Consider the following 18,204-nt stretch of genomic DNA (forward strand, 5'->3'; position numbering starts at 1 on the left):
TATCAAAAGGCAATTTACTACATGTATCTTGCCATCTTTTCTAATCTCCTGTTCCCTCCACCCCGACTCTATCAAGGGCTGATGTAAATTCCAAAAGGAAAATCGGTGTTTTGTCTGTGCTCTGTGCAATCCAATATTGTCAGCCACAAAGAGATCTCATACTTTGGTGATCAAGACTGTAGTCTGGAGTCAAGCTTTCTGGTTTCAAATATTGGCTCCACTTTCTACCACCTGTTATTCTCATCTCCTCCTTCTCTTAAGAGGTTTCCTCCATTTGTAAAATGATAGCTAATAATAGAATGAACCCATGAGGTCACTGAAATTGTTTTGTAAAGTGCTTGGCTTATAATAAGCAATTCATAAACGATGCCATTATATTGCAAAGCAATTTTTCTCTCCTAGGCTATATTTTGGTACAAATATCAAGTGGCCATCTCTTCAGTTGTATAATTACGTCATATTAGGTTGTGGGAAAGTTGAGAAGAAAATTACAAATTCACGTGCTGCCTATGTACCATGTCAATAGGAAATAATGCTTATAGAACATGGAGTCGTTTTGTATCTTCAGGATACATTTGTGATAATAGCCTCTGCATTTATGGTTTTAAAGCAATACATATATAGGCCTCCAACAATAATGGATCTCATTAATTGGAGGTGATAAGTTTTAATTCCTGCTGCTTCTCATTTAAATCCTTTACGACAAATTCTTTAAGAGCCGTAACACAGCTCAGCACATTAGATATAAACAGCAATTAGCTTTGGTTTCCCTCTCCTGATATAACACAAAGGTCAGTGTTAGCCTAATGACTTCAAATCTATTATGTTATCTCCAACAAAATCAGGCTAAACTTTTAATTTTGCATAAGTTACAAAACTGTTTCCATGTGATCACTTCAATGACCGTCTGATCATTTTTTTCAAAGAAAATCAACCCATGTTCAAGATGTACATTAAAATCCACTTGAAAAAAACCAACACTTAATTTTGAGTTCCCTTGTGGTGCAGTAGGTTAAGAATCTGACATTGTTACCATAGTGGCCCAGGCTGCTGCTGTGGTGACTGTTCAATCCCCAGACTGGGAATTTCCACATGCCTCAGATGAGGCCAAAAAAGAAAAAAATCCAGTTGGTTTACTGGTGGACACTTTACATTTGGGCCTCAGTCAATAGCATTGGCTTATTCAAAGTAAAAAATGGGTAGTCTAGAATACTTCCATGAATCATCCTAATCTTGAAATCTTATTTCAAAATTGAATATAGTGGGAGCAGAAGCGCTTACATTTCCATGAAAATATTTTTTGATAGTGTATGAAAATGGCAGCCTTTTTAAATGATCAGACTGTAAGACCCTTCTGTTTTTGTACATATCCATCCGAAAGGTTTCTTGGTTTTAAATGTATTGATATTAGGGTTGTTAGTTTTCCTTTCAACCTCAGGTGATAGGTATGATATAATAAAGTATGTATTCAGTCTTTGTTCTTGGTTCCTGGCACTGAGCTCCTAAAACCCTTGGAATTTCCTGAGTTGATGTCTTTTGTTATTCCTAATAAGCTCACAACTGAGTTTATGTAATGAAGTGACTGTAGGCTCTGGTCACCAGGGGAATCGTAATGTGGATTAGAGGGTTAAAACTGCCCTAAGATCTCTAGGGTAGGAGGGGCTAGAGAGAGTTCAGTTATCAATGGCCAAGGACTTAATCATGTCTGAAATGTTAGGACAGGACAGGAAGCGCTGCCTAGCCCCTTACTTTGCCCTATGCCTCTCCTTGTCTGTTCCTTGTTTGTATTTTATAATAAAACTACACTCAGAAGTATAGTGCTGTTCTGAGTCATTTTAGTGTATTACTGAATTTGGGAGGGAGTGAGGACCCCTAATTTTTAGTTGGCCAGGCACAAGTGTGGGTAGTCTTGTAGTACTTGATCACTTAACTTTTCATGTCTGTGTTAATTCTGGGTACTGCCAAAATTGAAAGACACACCCAGTTTATGTTGGGACAATCAAAGAACTGCTGTTGGAATGGGGGCGGGGGGAGGGGCCACGGGGCAGGAGAGAGAGAAGAGGCTCTCCTATCATTCTCAGTACACTTGGGAGTCCTCTGATGACCAATGTCTGGCACTATTGCCTAGTTGTCATACTGTAGACCTAAATAAAAACCCCAAGAGGAGTAAAGTGGGAGGAACAAAATATCCAGTTAGGCACTTTAATATACATCCTGGTTTTTAATAGCTATTATATGTTAAATGTTTTCGTTACGAACTGCAAAGTGCCAAGCAACATAATGTTTATTACCAGTGGGTAGCTTTCCTCTTCTGAAATCAAATTTATTGTCATTTGGAGCACACTGACAAAGCCTCCGTGTCTTCTGGGAAAAGTAAAATGAACTATACTCGTCCCTCAAGCCTGGCTTGAAAGGCTTTACTAAATCTGAAAACTGAAATGATAATTTTAATGCTTTGCTATGCCTTTGTCCCTGATCTCTACCTTGTGGTCAGAGCTCTTCAAAGATTATGTTTAAAAATAAACCTTGTTTCATACCTTGGCTTAAGGGCACAGCATGAGCTATTTTCAGCATTCAAAATTCACTAGATACTAACTAGTAACTTACACACTTGAAACTATTACTGTCAAAAATTTAAACTTTTTTAAAACTACAACTAACTCAGGAGCAAGGACATCTTAAGGCAAACTGAAAACTCAATATGATTCTATGACCAGTATTTTCTGACTTCAAAGGAAAAAATATACATATATAAAAATGTAAGCTCTGCAGTAGGTACTGAATTGTTAAGAGAACAGACCTGGAAATGTTCATATACTCTGATCCCAAAATAAAAACCTTCTAATTCCTGTTATCACTAAATCTGTGACTTCTCCACCTGTGGGAAGTACATGTCATAAATGTGATACTACAACATCAGCATTACCAAAAGGTGAATTGATCTTTTAATTTATTTATTTTTTATATATTTTTTTAATTTTTGCCTTTCTAGGGCTGCACCTGCGGCATATGGAGGTTCCCAGGCTAGGGGTCTACTCGGAGCTGTTGCTGCCGGCCTACGCCAGAGCCACAGCAACGCAGGATCCAAGCCACGTCTGCAACCTACACCACAGCTCATGGCAACGCCAGATCCTTAACCCACTGAGCAAGGCCAGGGATCAAACCTGCAACCTCATGGTTCTCAGTCGGATTCGTTAACCACTGCGCCACAATGGGAACTCCTGAATTGATCTCTTTTAAATTTAACACACTAGTACATGTACAAAGTATTTTTAAAACAGGCTCTACTAAAATTCCATTGGCTATTGTGTCCCACCATGCAGAGTTGCAAATAACACCCTCTTCTTCCTTTCCTTTGAACTGATTTTTGAGGACTGGAAGTGTATATGGACAGTTTTATAGCTCAACTCATGTATCAGTTATGTTAATACAGATGAGAAGACATCTTTGACCACTAACCAACTTCCATTCTGGTAAGTTAAAAAAAAAAGAGTCGTGAACACATAATTTTAAAGTTTACTTTAAAAATGTAAATATATCCCAATATTTAACAGGTAAAGAAAATAGCATATTGATTTTATGTGGTTGTTATATTTTATTTTCCAAGTAATACTGATTAAAAATATTTACACACCTACTTTTAAGTCCACAGTTTAGCACTCTTATTTGTATGGCTTTAAAAGTTATAGCACAAGATCTTTACATTAAGGATTGGGGACAAAAGAGTCATTCAAAACAAAGCCTGATATATTATATACATGTTTTTCTCTGTACTTTAAATACATTAATTTTTAAATGATGCTCATCTTTTTTTCATCTGGTGGTAAAATACTAGTGCAACTTTTCATCAAAATAAAGTTTACCACAGATATAAATGAATTTTCCCAATTGAAAATGGCCCTTCAGCTGCCACTAAATGAAACTTCTCAACCTAACAAGTGAAAAAGAATTGGTTGTCATTATAAGCAAAAATATAAAGTACTATAGCCATCAACTACATTGCTCCTTACAACACAAACTTTGAAAGAACCAGAGATGCTTTATAGAAGTTTAGTTGGTTCTGAAAAGGCACATGTGTGTGTGGTTTTTTTTTTTTTTTTAACATTCTAGAAATTTGCCACCACTCTGTTTCTGTTGCAGCGATGACATCTGTGACTATCAGGGTAGACAAGAACGTTATTCTAACAAAAGAAAGCCAGAAGCCAAAATTTTTAACTGCACAGTTACGATGCACTTTTCTTCATGCAGCCTTGTTTCCTATATATTCAAATTTTCTAACATGCATTAGAATACACGTTTATGTATCCTAATGATTTTACTGTTTGATTTTACAACATGAAAAAAAAAACTTGAGGAAGGACATGACCTGGGAAAGAAAAGGGAGAACCCTTACCACAACGAAAATAGATACATTCGTACCCAACTATATAATAAGAATATAATCCATTTAAGTTTTCCAGAAATATACTTCTCAAAGCTTCCCACTCACTTATGGGAAAGATCCCTCCTCTGTGGCATTAAGTAGAAGAAAACCAGTCTGTTTCAACAAAAACAGGTCAGCACAACAGGAGAGTTTAACTTTGGTCCACGCATCTGTTAGCTTAAGGACAGTCACACTGCCCATCATCAGTTCAAAAACCCAACACATATTTAAAAATATATTCGTTATTTCATTCTAAAACCGGCATAGGTGTTCTGTTCTCATTTCCTGCCTTTTCAGCTTGGGAATCCACTGTTGATTTGGTCTCTAAACCCTCAGCATCTTCGTGATCTTCTCTGGCAGCCTCAGCAGCATCTGCTTGGGTAGGCTCTCTCTCCTCCTGGTTCATGATTTCAGGAGTCACTTGATCCAAGTCTGCTTCTAGAAGCTCAGTTTGTACTTCCATTGGCATCTGATTTACCCGTTCAACATGCAGCTCCTCTACATGTACTTCAGTACCTTCTTCAGTCTGGATTCGACCCACTTCTAGATAACTTACTTGGACCTGCTCTGGAAGCTCACTCATATGTGAATCCTGCACTTGGCTGTCCTGGAGCAGATCCGGATGAACCTGTTCCACAGTCACTTGTGCTGAATCCACCTGAACCTGAAGCAAAGGTAACACATGCACCTTCCCAACTTGTTCTATAATAGTCATTGATGTCACAGGTTCAGTTTGTACACGTGTTTCTACTGAAAGAAATTCTTCGGTTACTAGACGCTCTGAAATATTATGAATATCACTGAGATGTCTCCTTAATTCATTTCCTTGCATAAACCACAAGTCACACAAAGTACAATGGTTGGGTTTATCTCCAGTGTGTATTACCAAGTGATCTTTAAACTGGTCCCAGCTGTTAAACACACTGTTACAGACCTGAAATAACCAAACATTTGGCGTTAACATTTATATTCAAACTGAAGGAAATATGGATGCATTTATTCTCTGTAAGGAAAATATTCAAGATTTTTCTGAAAATGTAAACATGACATTTATAATATGGTCTAATCTAATGGGTTTCCTAATTCTTTTATTTGGTCTTTCAGCTGATGCAGCTAACAACTTAAGTCGTTTTTGGAAAACATTTTAATACTGTCTTCACTGTTTATTTTCATACATTCTAGGAATATAAAGTAATGCTATTACAACTTCTTCCATGATAATCAATACTTAGAACTATTTAACTGTTTGGGATAAATACACACTAATCAGGAAGAAGAACAATCACAGCGGGTCTACCTTCTAAATCTAGATTTACCTCTGAATTCTAATGATTGCTCTTGGTTAAGAAGAGCCAGTTTCAAACTAATTGTTATTTAGGACATAATTTTATTGACATTGGTATCATCCAGGGTTGGGTTTAAAAAACAAACAGGAGGGAGTTCCCGTCGTGGCGCAGTGGTTAATTAATCCGAATCCGACTAGGAACCATGAGGTTGCGGGTTCGATCCCTGCCCTTGCTCAGTGGGTTAACGATCTGGCGTTGCTATGAGCTGTGGTGTAGGTCACAGACGCAGCTCAGATCCTGTGTTGCTGTGGCTCTGGTGTAGGCAGGTGGCTACAGCTCTGATGAGACCCCTAGCCTGGGAACCTCCTGTATGCCGCAGGAGTGGCCCAAGAAATGGCAAAAAGACAAAAAACAAACAAACAGGAGTTCCCGTCGTGGCTCAGTGGTTAACGAATCCCACTAGGAACGATGAGGTTGCAGGTTCAATCCCTGCCCTTGCTCAGTGGGTTAAGGATCAGGCATTGCCATGAGTTGTGGTGTAGGTCGCAGATGCGGCTCGGATCCTGAGTTGCTGTGGCTGCAGTATAGGCCGGTGGCTACAGCTCGGATTAGACCCCTAGCCTGGGAACCTCCATATGCCGAGGGTGCAACCCTAGAAAAGACAAAAAGACAACAAACAAAAACCTATTCTAATCCTCCTTATAAAAAGCAAGACAATGATATATGTTCTTTACTCTCATTTCTTCCTAACCTGTCAGCTCTATGCCTTTGTCCCTTGTTACCTTCACTTTTAATGATTTCAAACACAGACTCCTTTGCTAAGGACAGAATACACCCACACATACCTGACATTCATAAAGCTTCTTTCTTCCCTTTTTTGCCCCCACTCCAGTTTGGCATGCAGTCAGGTGACATTTGAGGGTGCTATTTCTAGCAAATCGTTCATGACAATTTGGACATTCAAAAGGTTTTTCACCTGTTAGAATACAAAAAAAAAAAAAATATATATATATATATATATACACACACACACACACACACACACACACAAATAAGAAAAACAATGCAAAAAGTCTTTTCTTTTTGGTTATTTCAAATAGCACCTCTTGAGTGCAAAAGTTTTTTCTTTTCGGTTAATTCAAATAGCATCTCTTGAAAGGAAGATTAGAATTTCTATCTCAGATGTTTCCACCACAACCAAAAGACTTCTAAGAGGTAGAAATAGTAAGTTTTAAATGATTCTTATAATTGTATCTGTGCCCTGGTGAAGAAATAAAATTTGGATCTAACTGCTGTTCCATGTTTTTGCATTTCTTAAAAAATTAAACATTTTCCCTTAAATAAAAATCAAGATCAATTTCCTTTTCAGGAACACGAATCACTCTCCCTGCTGCACATTTTTTTTTTTTTGAGCACTTACTGTGCTGCCAGATGATGTGCTAGGTGATGAAGATAAACTATCCTTATTTTTAAAAACTTTATTATCAGAGACCAGACTATTTCAAGAAGGTGAAATACATGAACACAAACAAATGCAATGCCCCACAGAGGCCTGTTACAGAGGAGGGGGCAATGGGACTGCAGCAGCACAGAGAAGAAGTGGTTAATTCTGCCTGGAATGGAATGAAAGAAGGACAAAAAAGAACATTTATTCTAGCAGAGATACGGAGTGTAAAATTAAAACAGCATGGCAGGTGAGGAGTAAGGAGGGAGGTATCATACTGACTCCAGATCTCTGGCTTAGAATACCAACCAGAATAATGGAAAAGTCTGGTAGACAGTCCAGTAGACAGACACCCTGAAGAGAAGGTGGACTGATAATACAGGTAAAAGATACTTTAGGTGGTAATAAAATCTTTGATGTGGATGAAACTCTATGTTATGCGATAACAAAATCAAGGTCAGAATCCAATGAACTATCCAGTTAAAACTGCAGTAGATGAGACGAGCAAAGAAAACACAGAATAAGCAGAAGTAGAAGGAAAGAACACTGAGGAAAATTAAAGAAATTTCAGGAAGATGAGGTCATAAACAGTGCCAGACTGAACAGAAATGTCTGGTAGCATAACAGGGGATTCTAATAACTGTAGTAGGAACAATGTGAGGGGTGTGGTGGAATCAGAAGCCAGACTACAGTGGGATGAGGGAGAGTGTGCAAGAGGCAAGTCAATGAAGACAATCAGGACAGAAATTCTTTCATGAAAGCCTGGAAATAAAGAGCTGACTAGAGGGGGACAGGTCAATAAGAGGTTCTTTAAGCAGAGGAGAGTCATTACTTATTTGCTGCGGGACAAGGACAGAGTAGCAGGAATGACAGATGAAACATGGTCCTAGAAGAGACACATCAAGCTGTGGGATTCAGGACTGGCCTTGAAAAAAAGGGAAATATCTTTCTCTGTAGTAGAAGAGGAGGAGACAAAGTAGGAAGTTTACCCCACAGCTAAGCTGGGGGTAGGAAGTCAGATAGATACATCACCTGCTGGGGTGGGATGGGGTGTGAGCAGGGGTCTTGAGTGCTGCACTGATGGTCTAGAATAGCAATTAGGAAAGAAAAGATATAAATCAGACACCAAAAGGCTTAATTTAAGGTCTAATTAAGAATTTTTTCCAATAGTGCTCAGCAGGGAGCAGAAGTAAATGACTCCAATAATTCCAGGATGTAGGTTCAAAAGCCAAGGGAATGTGGTTAGAGTGTAAGTGACTCAAGTTGTATACAGTAAGGACAAGATAAAGTCAGAAATGGAGCAATAAACTAGGTGGAAAGAGATACGGAAGGACAGGAAGGCTAAATGGGTTAGAGTCCAACAGTCAGAGTAAGAAAAGCAGTGAGAAAATTCCACAAACAGGATGATGTCTGCAGAGAACAGGACTAAGATTTCAGAGGGGGAGCCTCAGTGATGATCAGGTCCTGGACTAACCCTTACACTTATGTGGAACAGTCAAGTAACGCTCAGCTGTACTTTTTCCCTGACAAAACAACTATAGCTTACTTTTTGTACAATTTTTATGAGATGAAAAAATTAATTCGAGAGAGAACACCTAATCACTTAGAATTATTGTCAGTATAGAAACTCCTTTACAACTCCCCAAATACTGCTAACTAGAATGGTTTTAAGTGTATGATCTTTCACTATAAACGAAACCTACAAATAGAAACTGGCAATAGCCTCTTTATTTTTTATTTTTGTTTTTTGCTTTTTTAGGGCCACACCTGCGACATATGGAAGTTCCCAGGTTAGGGGTCAAGTAGGAGCCGCAGCCATGGCAAAGCAGGATCCAAGCGGTGTCTGCGACCTACACCACAGCTCACAGCAATGCTGGATCCTTAACCCACTGAGTGAGGCTAGGGATCGAACCCATATTTTCATGGATGCTAGTTGGGTTCATAACCCACCAAGCCACAATGGGAACTCCCGGCAATAGCCTCTTTAAACAGCAATTTGATAATATTTGCCAAGATTTCAAATGCACATATTCTTTGACTTGGCAATTCTGTCAAAAATTAAGTTACCTGAATATGTACACAAAGATTATGAACAGGTATGTTTACTGTAGTATAATTTGCAATAGCAAGACTAGTAACAACTTAAAAGTATAACAATGGGAGTGGTTAAATAAATTCTGGCATACCTATACAATGAAATGCCATGCAGCCACAGTGAAAAAAATCAAGTAGATTCATTAAGTTTCACATATTAAAGAGAGTTCAAGATAAATTAAATGGCGTAACATTGTACTGTATGCTGCTGCTCCTTTAAAAAAAAAAAAAAGTTCTGTTGTGTGTTGTTTAATGGTAATTGAAAATGCAAATAATATATCTGGAAGGATAAATAAAATAATGGTAGTAGTTGCTTCTGTGGAGGTCTACTTTAGTAGGAAAGAGATTAACTTTTTTATATCTTTTTTTTTCATTTTTAAAATTTAAGGGAGAATTGCAATGAGGTTTTTTTTTTGTTTTTTGCTTTTTAGGGCTGCACCCAAGGCATATGGAGGTTCCCAGCCTAGGGGTCCAATTGGAGTTACCGCTGCCGGGCTACACCACAGCCACAGCAACACCAGATCTGAGCCACATCTGCGGCCTACACAACTCACGGCAATGCCAGATCCTTAACCCACTGAGAGAGGCCAGGGATTGAAACTGTAACCTAATGGTCCCTAGTCGGATTTGTTTCCGCTGCGCCACAACCGGAACTCCAAAAGAGATTCACTTTTCACTGTATGTCATTTGAACTTCTACTTTTTTTTTTCCTTTTTAGGGCTGTACCTGCAGCATGTGGAAGTTCCTAGGCTGGGGGTCAAATCAGAGCTGGAGCTGCCGGCTCATGCTACTGCAACACAGGATCCAAGCCATAACCTACACCACAGCTAACCACAACGCCAGATCCTTAACCCACTGAGTGAGGCCAGGGATGGAATCCACATCCTCATGGATACTAGTTAGGTTTGTTTATCACTGCCACAATGGCAACTCCTGAGCTTCTACTATTTTAAAAATTGGATTAATAAGCCCAATAAAATCTAGAAATAGTAAAAGATTGAAGTCTTTCCTTTCTATCATGTAAAGTATAATTAAAGTGCTTTTATCATTTTCTCTTATTTGTCACAACCCTGTAACATAGGTGTGATTATTATTACTTACGGAGATAAGGAAAGAGGGCCAAAGATAAAGACACCAGTCAAGTTCACCTTGCTGATAAATGTCAGAACTGGAGCCTAAAACTAATTTTGGTTTCTGGATCCACATTTTTTCCTATAATTTCACACTACTTCTCTGGGAAACTAGGGAACAATTACTTGAAAACATGGTTACATATCACCTTTAGGTTCTCTTTCACACTGGGTGTCCCACAGGTATATTTGTCAATATATCTGATCTCCCCCTCACCCAATCTTACGCTTCTACATTTTTCTTCCTAAAATAGTAACTGCCAATCATAGAGGCAACAAAATCAGAAAGCTGGGAGTCACCTTCTCTTTTATCCTTACATCTCACCAATTACCCAAATCCTATTGATTCTGCCTACTGTTACATCTCCCACCCTTTTCCACTATTACTGCCTTTATTCAACTCCTTATTCTTGTTTAGATTACTCCGAGCTTCCTAATTAGACCCAGTAGGTTTTACCCCACTCTAATCTATCCTGCCAGCTATCTAAAACATAAATCTAGTCAGAAATCTCCCTGGCTTAAATTTCTTTAAAGTGACCCAGAGTCTCTCAAGATAAAATCTCAACTCATTTAGAGCACTTATGAAAGTAAGTATAAAAGCATAAATCTTAGCTTAGCTTCATCTCCCATCACTTTCTCTCTTGTCCCTGAACCCTTGGTAGATTGTCCATGATGCCTAAGTGCATGACACATGTGTGGTCAGCCCTTCCCAAGTCTTCAGCTGCATCTCCTGGTATTCCTCTCTCTACTTGGACCCAATCCTCCAGTCATAATAAACTTCTAGCAAGTGCCTAAAATGAGTTACTACTTCTCTCTCCAATACGTCTGTCAATGTTTCGTTTCTTTTGCCTAGAATGCTCATCTCAGGGCTAACTCCTTTTCCTTTGGGAGTTGTAAGATAAACCCTCTGGGAAGCTATCCTTGTCTCTTTCATCATGAACAGCACAAGCAGGCATTCCCATCAGAGTCTGTGCTTACCTCTATCAGCACTTAGCCTGTCACATTTTCATTATGCCTACCTATCTCCCTCAACATAACTTTGAGCTCCTTGAAGGCACACAGACTCTAAAATTTATCTCCACAACCTATGAGGACAATGCAGGCTAGCATTATCATCACTATTTTCCAAGTGTAAACAAAATAATTCAGTGACAAGTAACAGCCAATATCTTGCAAATCAAGCCATACATTATAGGGCATGCTTTAAAAACCTCCGAAACGAAAGCACTAAATAGAAGTATGCAAAATATGAAACTGAGGGGCATGTATTATGTCTATTTTGAGAGTAGAAAATAGGAACAGGACTGTTTGCCTTTATACTTAGTTTGTTAGGAGCAAAAGATGATCCTCCCTTTATTACCATAAACACAGAAGCTATTAGGCACCGCATGAATTAAGTCATTGATCACATATGTAACTATCTTGTCACTAATTACTCACACAATAATTGGCTGAGGATAAAAAAAGACAAAATTTAGTTTCTGTGCTAAACTGTTCCTCCAAAGGGCATCTGATTCTGTAATTTATGACAACTACTTAATTAAATTTATCTCATATCATTTTGAGAGCAAAGACCAAAGACAACACATTACACTTTAGCTCTATACTTTGTTGTTCGATCTAAGATACAATGTGTAGGACTTGGAAAGTGTATTTTAAAACTTTCAAAATGGTGTGCTGTCCCATTTTCAAACAGGTTAAGTCACTAGGTAATATTCTGGGTAAGAGAGACATTGCTTCTACTTTTGCAATGCTAAGAAATAATATAAAAGTGATTATTTGTTGGGATACTAGATACTCCTATCAAAGTGTGCTGGTTACCAAGTAACACTTTTTAGTAATTCAATATGCTGCTGGTTATATCAATGCTTTTGCAAAACTAATTCACAGTTACCACAAATGGTTTCATCAAGAGACCAATTACATAGATGATTATTTGGTTTTTAAGGACTGAAAACTATAGGCAGTTTCCAAATTGACTATACACACAATATTTAAAAACCAGAGAGCATTTCCCCCAAAGATTTCATAAACACCTATTAGTTACACAAACTAGTAACTTAAAGCCTTCTAAACCCATGCTGAGGCTTAAGTAAATTATGAGATTCCCTTGCTATTCATTACTGATCCAGTTCTTGATTACTGGTACCAAGAGTTTAAACAGTGAGTAATACCACATTATTTGAATCTACCTAGTTTCTCAGTTTCAAGTAGAGCAAGCAACTGTGGACAGCAAAGGATCTATAAAAAATTTTCTCCAAAGTTCCCTAAACTCCAGGATGAAAGAGTTTCTGAATAGTGTAGGATAACTATTGTATTTACTATATTAACAATCTAAACAGCACTAACCATCTCATATTATAAGATCTTGGGAACAAGTGTCCAGAAGTCTCACACTTAGCAGTCTGTAGCAACTGCTTTTCCCACACTTTTGTTATAGTGGGTTTAGGGACTTCCTAAGATTCCAAGTCATTGGTAACTCATGGCTATGGCATAGGAGTCCTAACAAAGAAAGCTTAGGGAAAGCATGGACAGGGAATCTGACAGGGAGAAAAAAAGGTATGGGGACGGATGGAGAACTAGAAGGGCCAGATGCTCTAAGGTAGAATCCCTGGGACATGTCCCTTCTATCTGGGATGGCTCCTCAGAGAGTACGGAGTACTTAGACTTCTCATCACCCTGGCTGTCCACCAGTCCTGACATTCTGCCCTTGGAGAGATAAGGAAGATGGACACATACTGCTTACCTATCTACCAGGTGAAAACAGATGACCAAATGTATGCAAAGGTAGAAACATGTTCAGGACTGTTTGTATGTACCCATCTAGGTGATATGTTGAGGCAGAAAAAATAAAAAAAATATATAGTTTCATTATAATTAAAATTTTGTAATTTATGACTCTTAATAAATGTACTTTTTTAAAAAACATAAAAATTGGCAAGGTATAAGAATGACAACAGTGGAGTTCCCATCTTAGTGCAACGGAAATGAATCCAACTAGGAACGATGAGGTTGTGGGTTCCATCCCTGACCTCACTCAGTGGGTTAAGGATCCAGCATTGCCATGAGCTATGGTATAGCCTGCAGATGTGGCTCAGATCTGGCGTTGCTATGGCTCTGGCATAGGCTGGCAGCAACAGCTCCAATTTGGACCCCTAGCCTGGGAACCTCCACATGCCACGAGTGTGGCCTAGAAAGACAAAAGACCAAAAAAAAGAATGACAACTGCTTTCAAAGTTAATACTGACTGATACTGACTTTGCTTTTTTTTTTTTTTTTTTTTGAGGCCCGCACCCATGGTATATGGAGGTTCCCAGGCTAAGGGTCTAATCAGAAGCTACAGCCGCCAGCCTATGCCACAGCCACAGCAACGCCAGATCTGAGCCGCATCTGTAACCTACACCACAGCTCACGGCAATGCCGGATCCTTAACCCACTGAGCAAGGCCAAGGATTGAACCCACAACCTCATGGTTTCTAGTCGGATTTGTTAGCCACTGAGCCACAACGGGAACTCCTGATTTTGCTCTTAAAGCATCAATATTTCAACAAACTCATGTTATAAAAAACACTGTGTACTCAGCCTGCACATTAGGAAATACAGGAAATGGGTTCTGTGATGCTAATTTAAAAAAAAAGGATTTAAACACTTAGCTTGGAGTGAATATGGAAAAAATACATTTTAACATAAAGCATTTACTAAATTACCTGTATGTTTTCGAAGATGCTCTTTAAAATGTCCAAAGTGGTCAAACTGTTTCTCACAGTACTGACATATGTGAATTTTCTTCCCAGTTCTTTGCTTCTTACTGACTCCACCTTCTTCAAGGTGGTAACAATTGAGGTGCTGTTTCCATGCGCTCTCCCGAAGATACCTTTTATTGCATATTTCACACTTGAAACTCTCAGTGGAGTGTGATTTCATGTGTTCCTTAAAATGGTAAAACAATTTAAATGAACGGTTACATTTCTCACAATGGAATAAGTCCTTCACATGTGACAGCTGAAGTTCCACAATTTCAATACCTTCTACCTGTTTGCTTGTGGGGTCAGATGCACAGCCATCTTCTTTAATCTGCCCTTTTCTATCACCTTGACGGTACTTGCTGGTAATATCCGCCAAGAGTGCCAGAGCAGAATCATCAGAGGAACCTGTGCTCTGAATGTACTTTATGGACTGCTTGGCAGAAGCCACTTCCTCTAATGTCTCGATGCCTTCATCTTCCACTTCGATTGTGCCTTCAGCAATCTCCACCTCAATTTCAACAGGTTCAGATTCTGCAGATGGCAATGACTCAGTGATAACATTTGAAGTTTCTGCAATCTTTCTTTTTTTTGCTTCACTTTTTCCTGTGGTATTTTCCTCTAGTGGAGCTGAGTTTTCTTTGTTCCTGAAATACAAAATGTATTAAAGAAAATCTGTAAGATCAATCAAAATCCTACCAGGCTTTCTAGAAGAAACTGATAAGCTGATAATAAAATTTATACGGAAAGGCAGAAAACAAGATTCAAGACTTATACTCACTGTAAAACTACAGTAAATTAAGACCATGTTATATTGGTGAAAGGATAGATTTGGAGATAAATGATGCAGAATAAAGTCCAGAAACAGATTCATACTTATATACTCAAGAGACTTTTGGGAAGGAAGAAGTGGGGAGGGAGCCACACCCGTGCAGCATGTGGAAGTTACTGGGGCCTGGGATCAAGCTTGAGCCACAGCAGTGACAACATCGAATCCTTAACTGCTAGGTCACCAGGGAACTCTGCACAACTGACTTTTGAAAAAAGGTTCCAAAGTAATTTAATGGAGAAAAGATTAAACAGTGGTGTTAGAACAACTGTCACTTATTTAGGAAAAATAAATCCTTGACCCCTCTAACACTGAAAGATTTCTTAAGTAACAAAGAGAAAGCAGAAACTTTAACAGCAAAAATTGATAAAATGGGAACTCCCGTCGTGGCTCAGTGGTTAACGAATCCAACTAGGAACCATGAGGTTGTGGGTTTGATCCCTGGCCTTGCTCATGGGTTAAGGATCCGGTGTTGCTGTGGGCTGTGGTGTAGACTGCAGATGCGGCTCAGATCCTGAGTTGCTGTGGTTCTGGCATAGGCCAGTGGCTACAGCTCCGATTCGACTTCTAGCCTGGGAACCTCCATGTGCCACAGGAGCGGCCCAAAGAAAATCACAAAAAAAGACAAAAAAAAATTTTGATAAAATGGATTTCATCAAAATTTAAAACTTTGTCCTTTGAAATACAGTTAACAGAAGAAAGGCAAGCAAGCCACAGACCAAGAGAAAATATTTGCAAATATTTGTCAAAGAATATAAAAAGAATTCTTAGAATTCAATAAACTCAATCTGTTAGGACAACTATTGGGAGACAATTCTCTGTAAGTCTCTTGTATTTCTGTGTATTTTGTGAATTGACAGCTTTGGTTCTGGACTCTTTTTTCAGGTGTCCAACTCACCATCCCATCGGGTTCCAGAGACAGCAGGCACACTTGCACCCAACTGACAAGGTTTACAGCAGGAAAGGGAGGCTGCCCTCATCTGTCGGTGGAGCTAACCTTACATATTGCTGTTGCTTTAACATCTGAATATACAGCAGGGATTAGTGTACTGTGTGCTTTTATATTTCCCCATCCCCTAAGTACCACAGATGATACATCCCAATTGGGAAGAGCCACATGTGGAATAGAGAGCTACTGGAATAAACTCCCCTAACATAAGCCACCAGTAGCTAATGACGGTCAGGATTTAGCACAAGTGTCTCTACTTTTTTTTTTTTTTGGCTTTTTGTCTCTTTTAGGGCCACGCCCACAGCACATGGAGACTCCCAGGCTAGGGGTCCGTCCAATCAGAGCTACAGCTGCTGACCTACGCCACAGCAATGCCAGATGCGAGCCATGTCTGCAACCTACACCACAGCTCATGGCAACACCAGATCCTTAACCCAATGAGCAAGGCCAGGGATGGAACTGGCAACCTCATGGTTCCTAGTTGGATTTGTTCCTGCTGCGCCACCACGGGAAATCCATCAAGTGCCTCTACCTTTTGACATTTAAAATTGACACTAGGAGTTCCCATCGTGGCGCAGTGGTTAACGAATCTGACTAGGAACCATGAGGTTGCAGGTTCGGTCCCTGCCCTTGCTCAGTGGGTTAACGATCCGGCGTTGCCGTGAGCTGTGGTGTAGGTTGCAGACGCGGCTCAGATCCTGCGTTGCTGTGGCTCTGGCGTAGGCTGGTGGCTACAGCTCCGATTAGACCCCTAGCCTGGGAACCTCCATATGCCACCGGAGCGGCCCAAGAAATAGCAAAAAAGACAAAAAATAAATAAATAAATAAATAAAATTGACACTATATTGTTGATATCCTGTTGACTGGTAAGCCTGAAGTCTCAGGCTCAAAGGCCCTGACTGCAGTGTTATGACACCACTACCAGCAGTTTGCTGATAAATCCCAACAAAATTCAGAGGCCTGCTCACCAAGTAGTTTCTTGGGACTAGATAAGTAGATTCACAACACTCAATTCCTCCAGGAGCAAAAGAAAGACTACTAATTCTTCTTCACTCTCTTCCCACCAAAAACGGGGCCCATCATCTTACTGGACTTTTTAGGTACTAGAGACAGTATGTTCCTCACTTGTGCATTCTATTTCCTAATTCTTCATATCAGCCAATCTGTAAAGCAGGATCTTTTAAGTGGTGTTTGAACCAACAGGCTGCACTGGAACCAATATGCCACTAAGCTGTGGCATATTCTCTTACTTCAGAGACAACATCTGAGTTGCAAGTGACTGATAACTTGTACAGATTAGAACTTCTGGCAAAGGGACTCCACTTCCACCCAAAGGTATTCCCTGGATTTTGGACTTGTGAATTCCTTGACATAGCTACAAGGTACACACCTTTTGACAAGAAAGGATTAGCTTGCTAATGGGGTCTTGCTGAAACAGATGCCTGATCCGTGGAAGCTTTGAGGCTCTTTAGCCTGATACTGCCATCTGGGAGTGTCATAACCAAGACTTCACGGCTAGCAAAGATGTGCCCGACAAGCCTCACCTGTCATACAGAAATAGTAATATTCAAGAAAGCAGTTGGTCTCTTGGCTTTATATGAAAAAGTGGTTGCTCCCCTACTCTGTTGCCCAAAGAAAGGCACTAGAGATCAATGGGATCTTTGATTCACTGATGGTTTTTTTTTTTTTTTTAAGGGCTGCACATGCGGCATATGGAAGTTCCCAGGCTAGGGGTCAAATCAGAGCTGCAGCCACCAGCCTAGGCCACGGCAATGAAGGATTGGAGCTGAGTCTTCAACCTACATCACATCAACGCCGGATACTTAACCCACTGAGCAAGGCCAGGGACTAAACCTGCATCCTCATACATACTAACTAGTTGGGTTTGTTAATGCTGAGCCACAATGAGAACTCCCTTGCTGATGGTTTGACTACACTGAAGACTAATGGTATTCACTGGGCTGCTGTAGATGCTCAGCCTTAGCACCAACTTTGTAAAACCAAAAATACTTTCTCTGCTCAGAAGGCAGAACTCAAGTCTGTCTTCATTGCTCTGGACCACATTCTTCACAATGAACCTTGTTATATTTTTACTGATTCTTGGGCTGTTTCCAACAGCCAAGCCGACTGGGAGAACTGGAAATCTTGGTAGATTAAAGGCACCCATTGGAGGAGCTCCTGTCATGGTCAGTGGTAACGAACCAGACTAGGATCCATGAAGATTGCAGATTTGATCCCTGGCCTCGCTCAGTTGGTTAAGGATCCAGCATTGCTATAAGATGTGGTATAGGTCACAGTCACAGCTC

General features: G+C 39.7%; 1 protein-coding gene across 9 annotated transcripts in view; it reads right to left on the reverse strand.

Annotated features, from left to right (window-relative positions):
* Nucleotides 1-3,504: 3,504 nt before the first annotated feature.
* ZNF131 (zinc finger protein 131) overlaps nt 3,505-18,204 on the reverse strand; it is a 32,916-nt gene continuing 18,216 nt past the window's right edge. For 5 of the 9 annotated variants that reach the window (XM_047766136.1, XM_047766198.1, XM_047766189.1 and 2 more), the window contains 3 exons: nt 14,085-14,767; nt 6,555-6,685; nt 3,505-5,357 (listed from right to left, as the gene is read on the reverse strand). In XM_047766136.1, the coding sequence (XP_047622092.1) occupies nt 4,671-5,357; nt 6,555-6,685; nt 14,085-14,767 (1,501 nt within the window). In that variant the 3' untranslated portion in view covers nt 3,505-4,670. Of the gene's footprint in view, nt 5,358-6,554; nt 6,686-14,084; nt 14,768-18,204 lie in introns of those variants that run through there. The other 4 variants (XM_047766225.1, XM_047766215.1, XM_047766235.1 and 1 more) reach the window with 2 other exon arrangements.

Source organism: Phacochoerus africanus, chromosome 1 (genome assembly GCF_016906955.1).
Source record: "Phacochoerus africanus isolate WHEZ1 chromosome 1, ROS_Pafr_v1, whole genome shotgun sequence".
NCBI classification, from domain to species: Eukaryota; Metazoa; Chordata; class Mammalia; order Artiodactyla; family Suidae; genus Phacochoerus; species Phacochoerus africanus.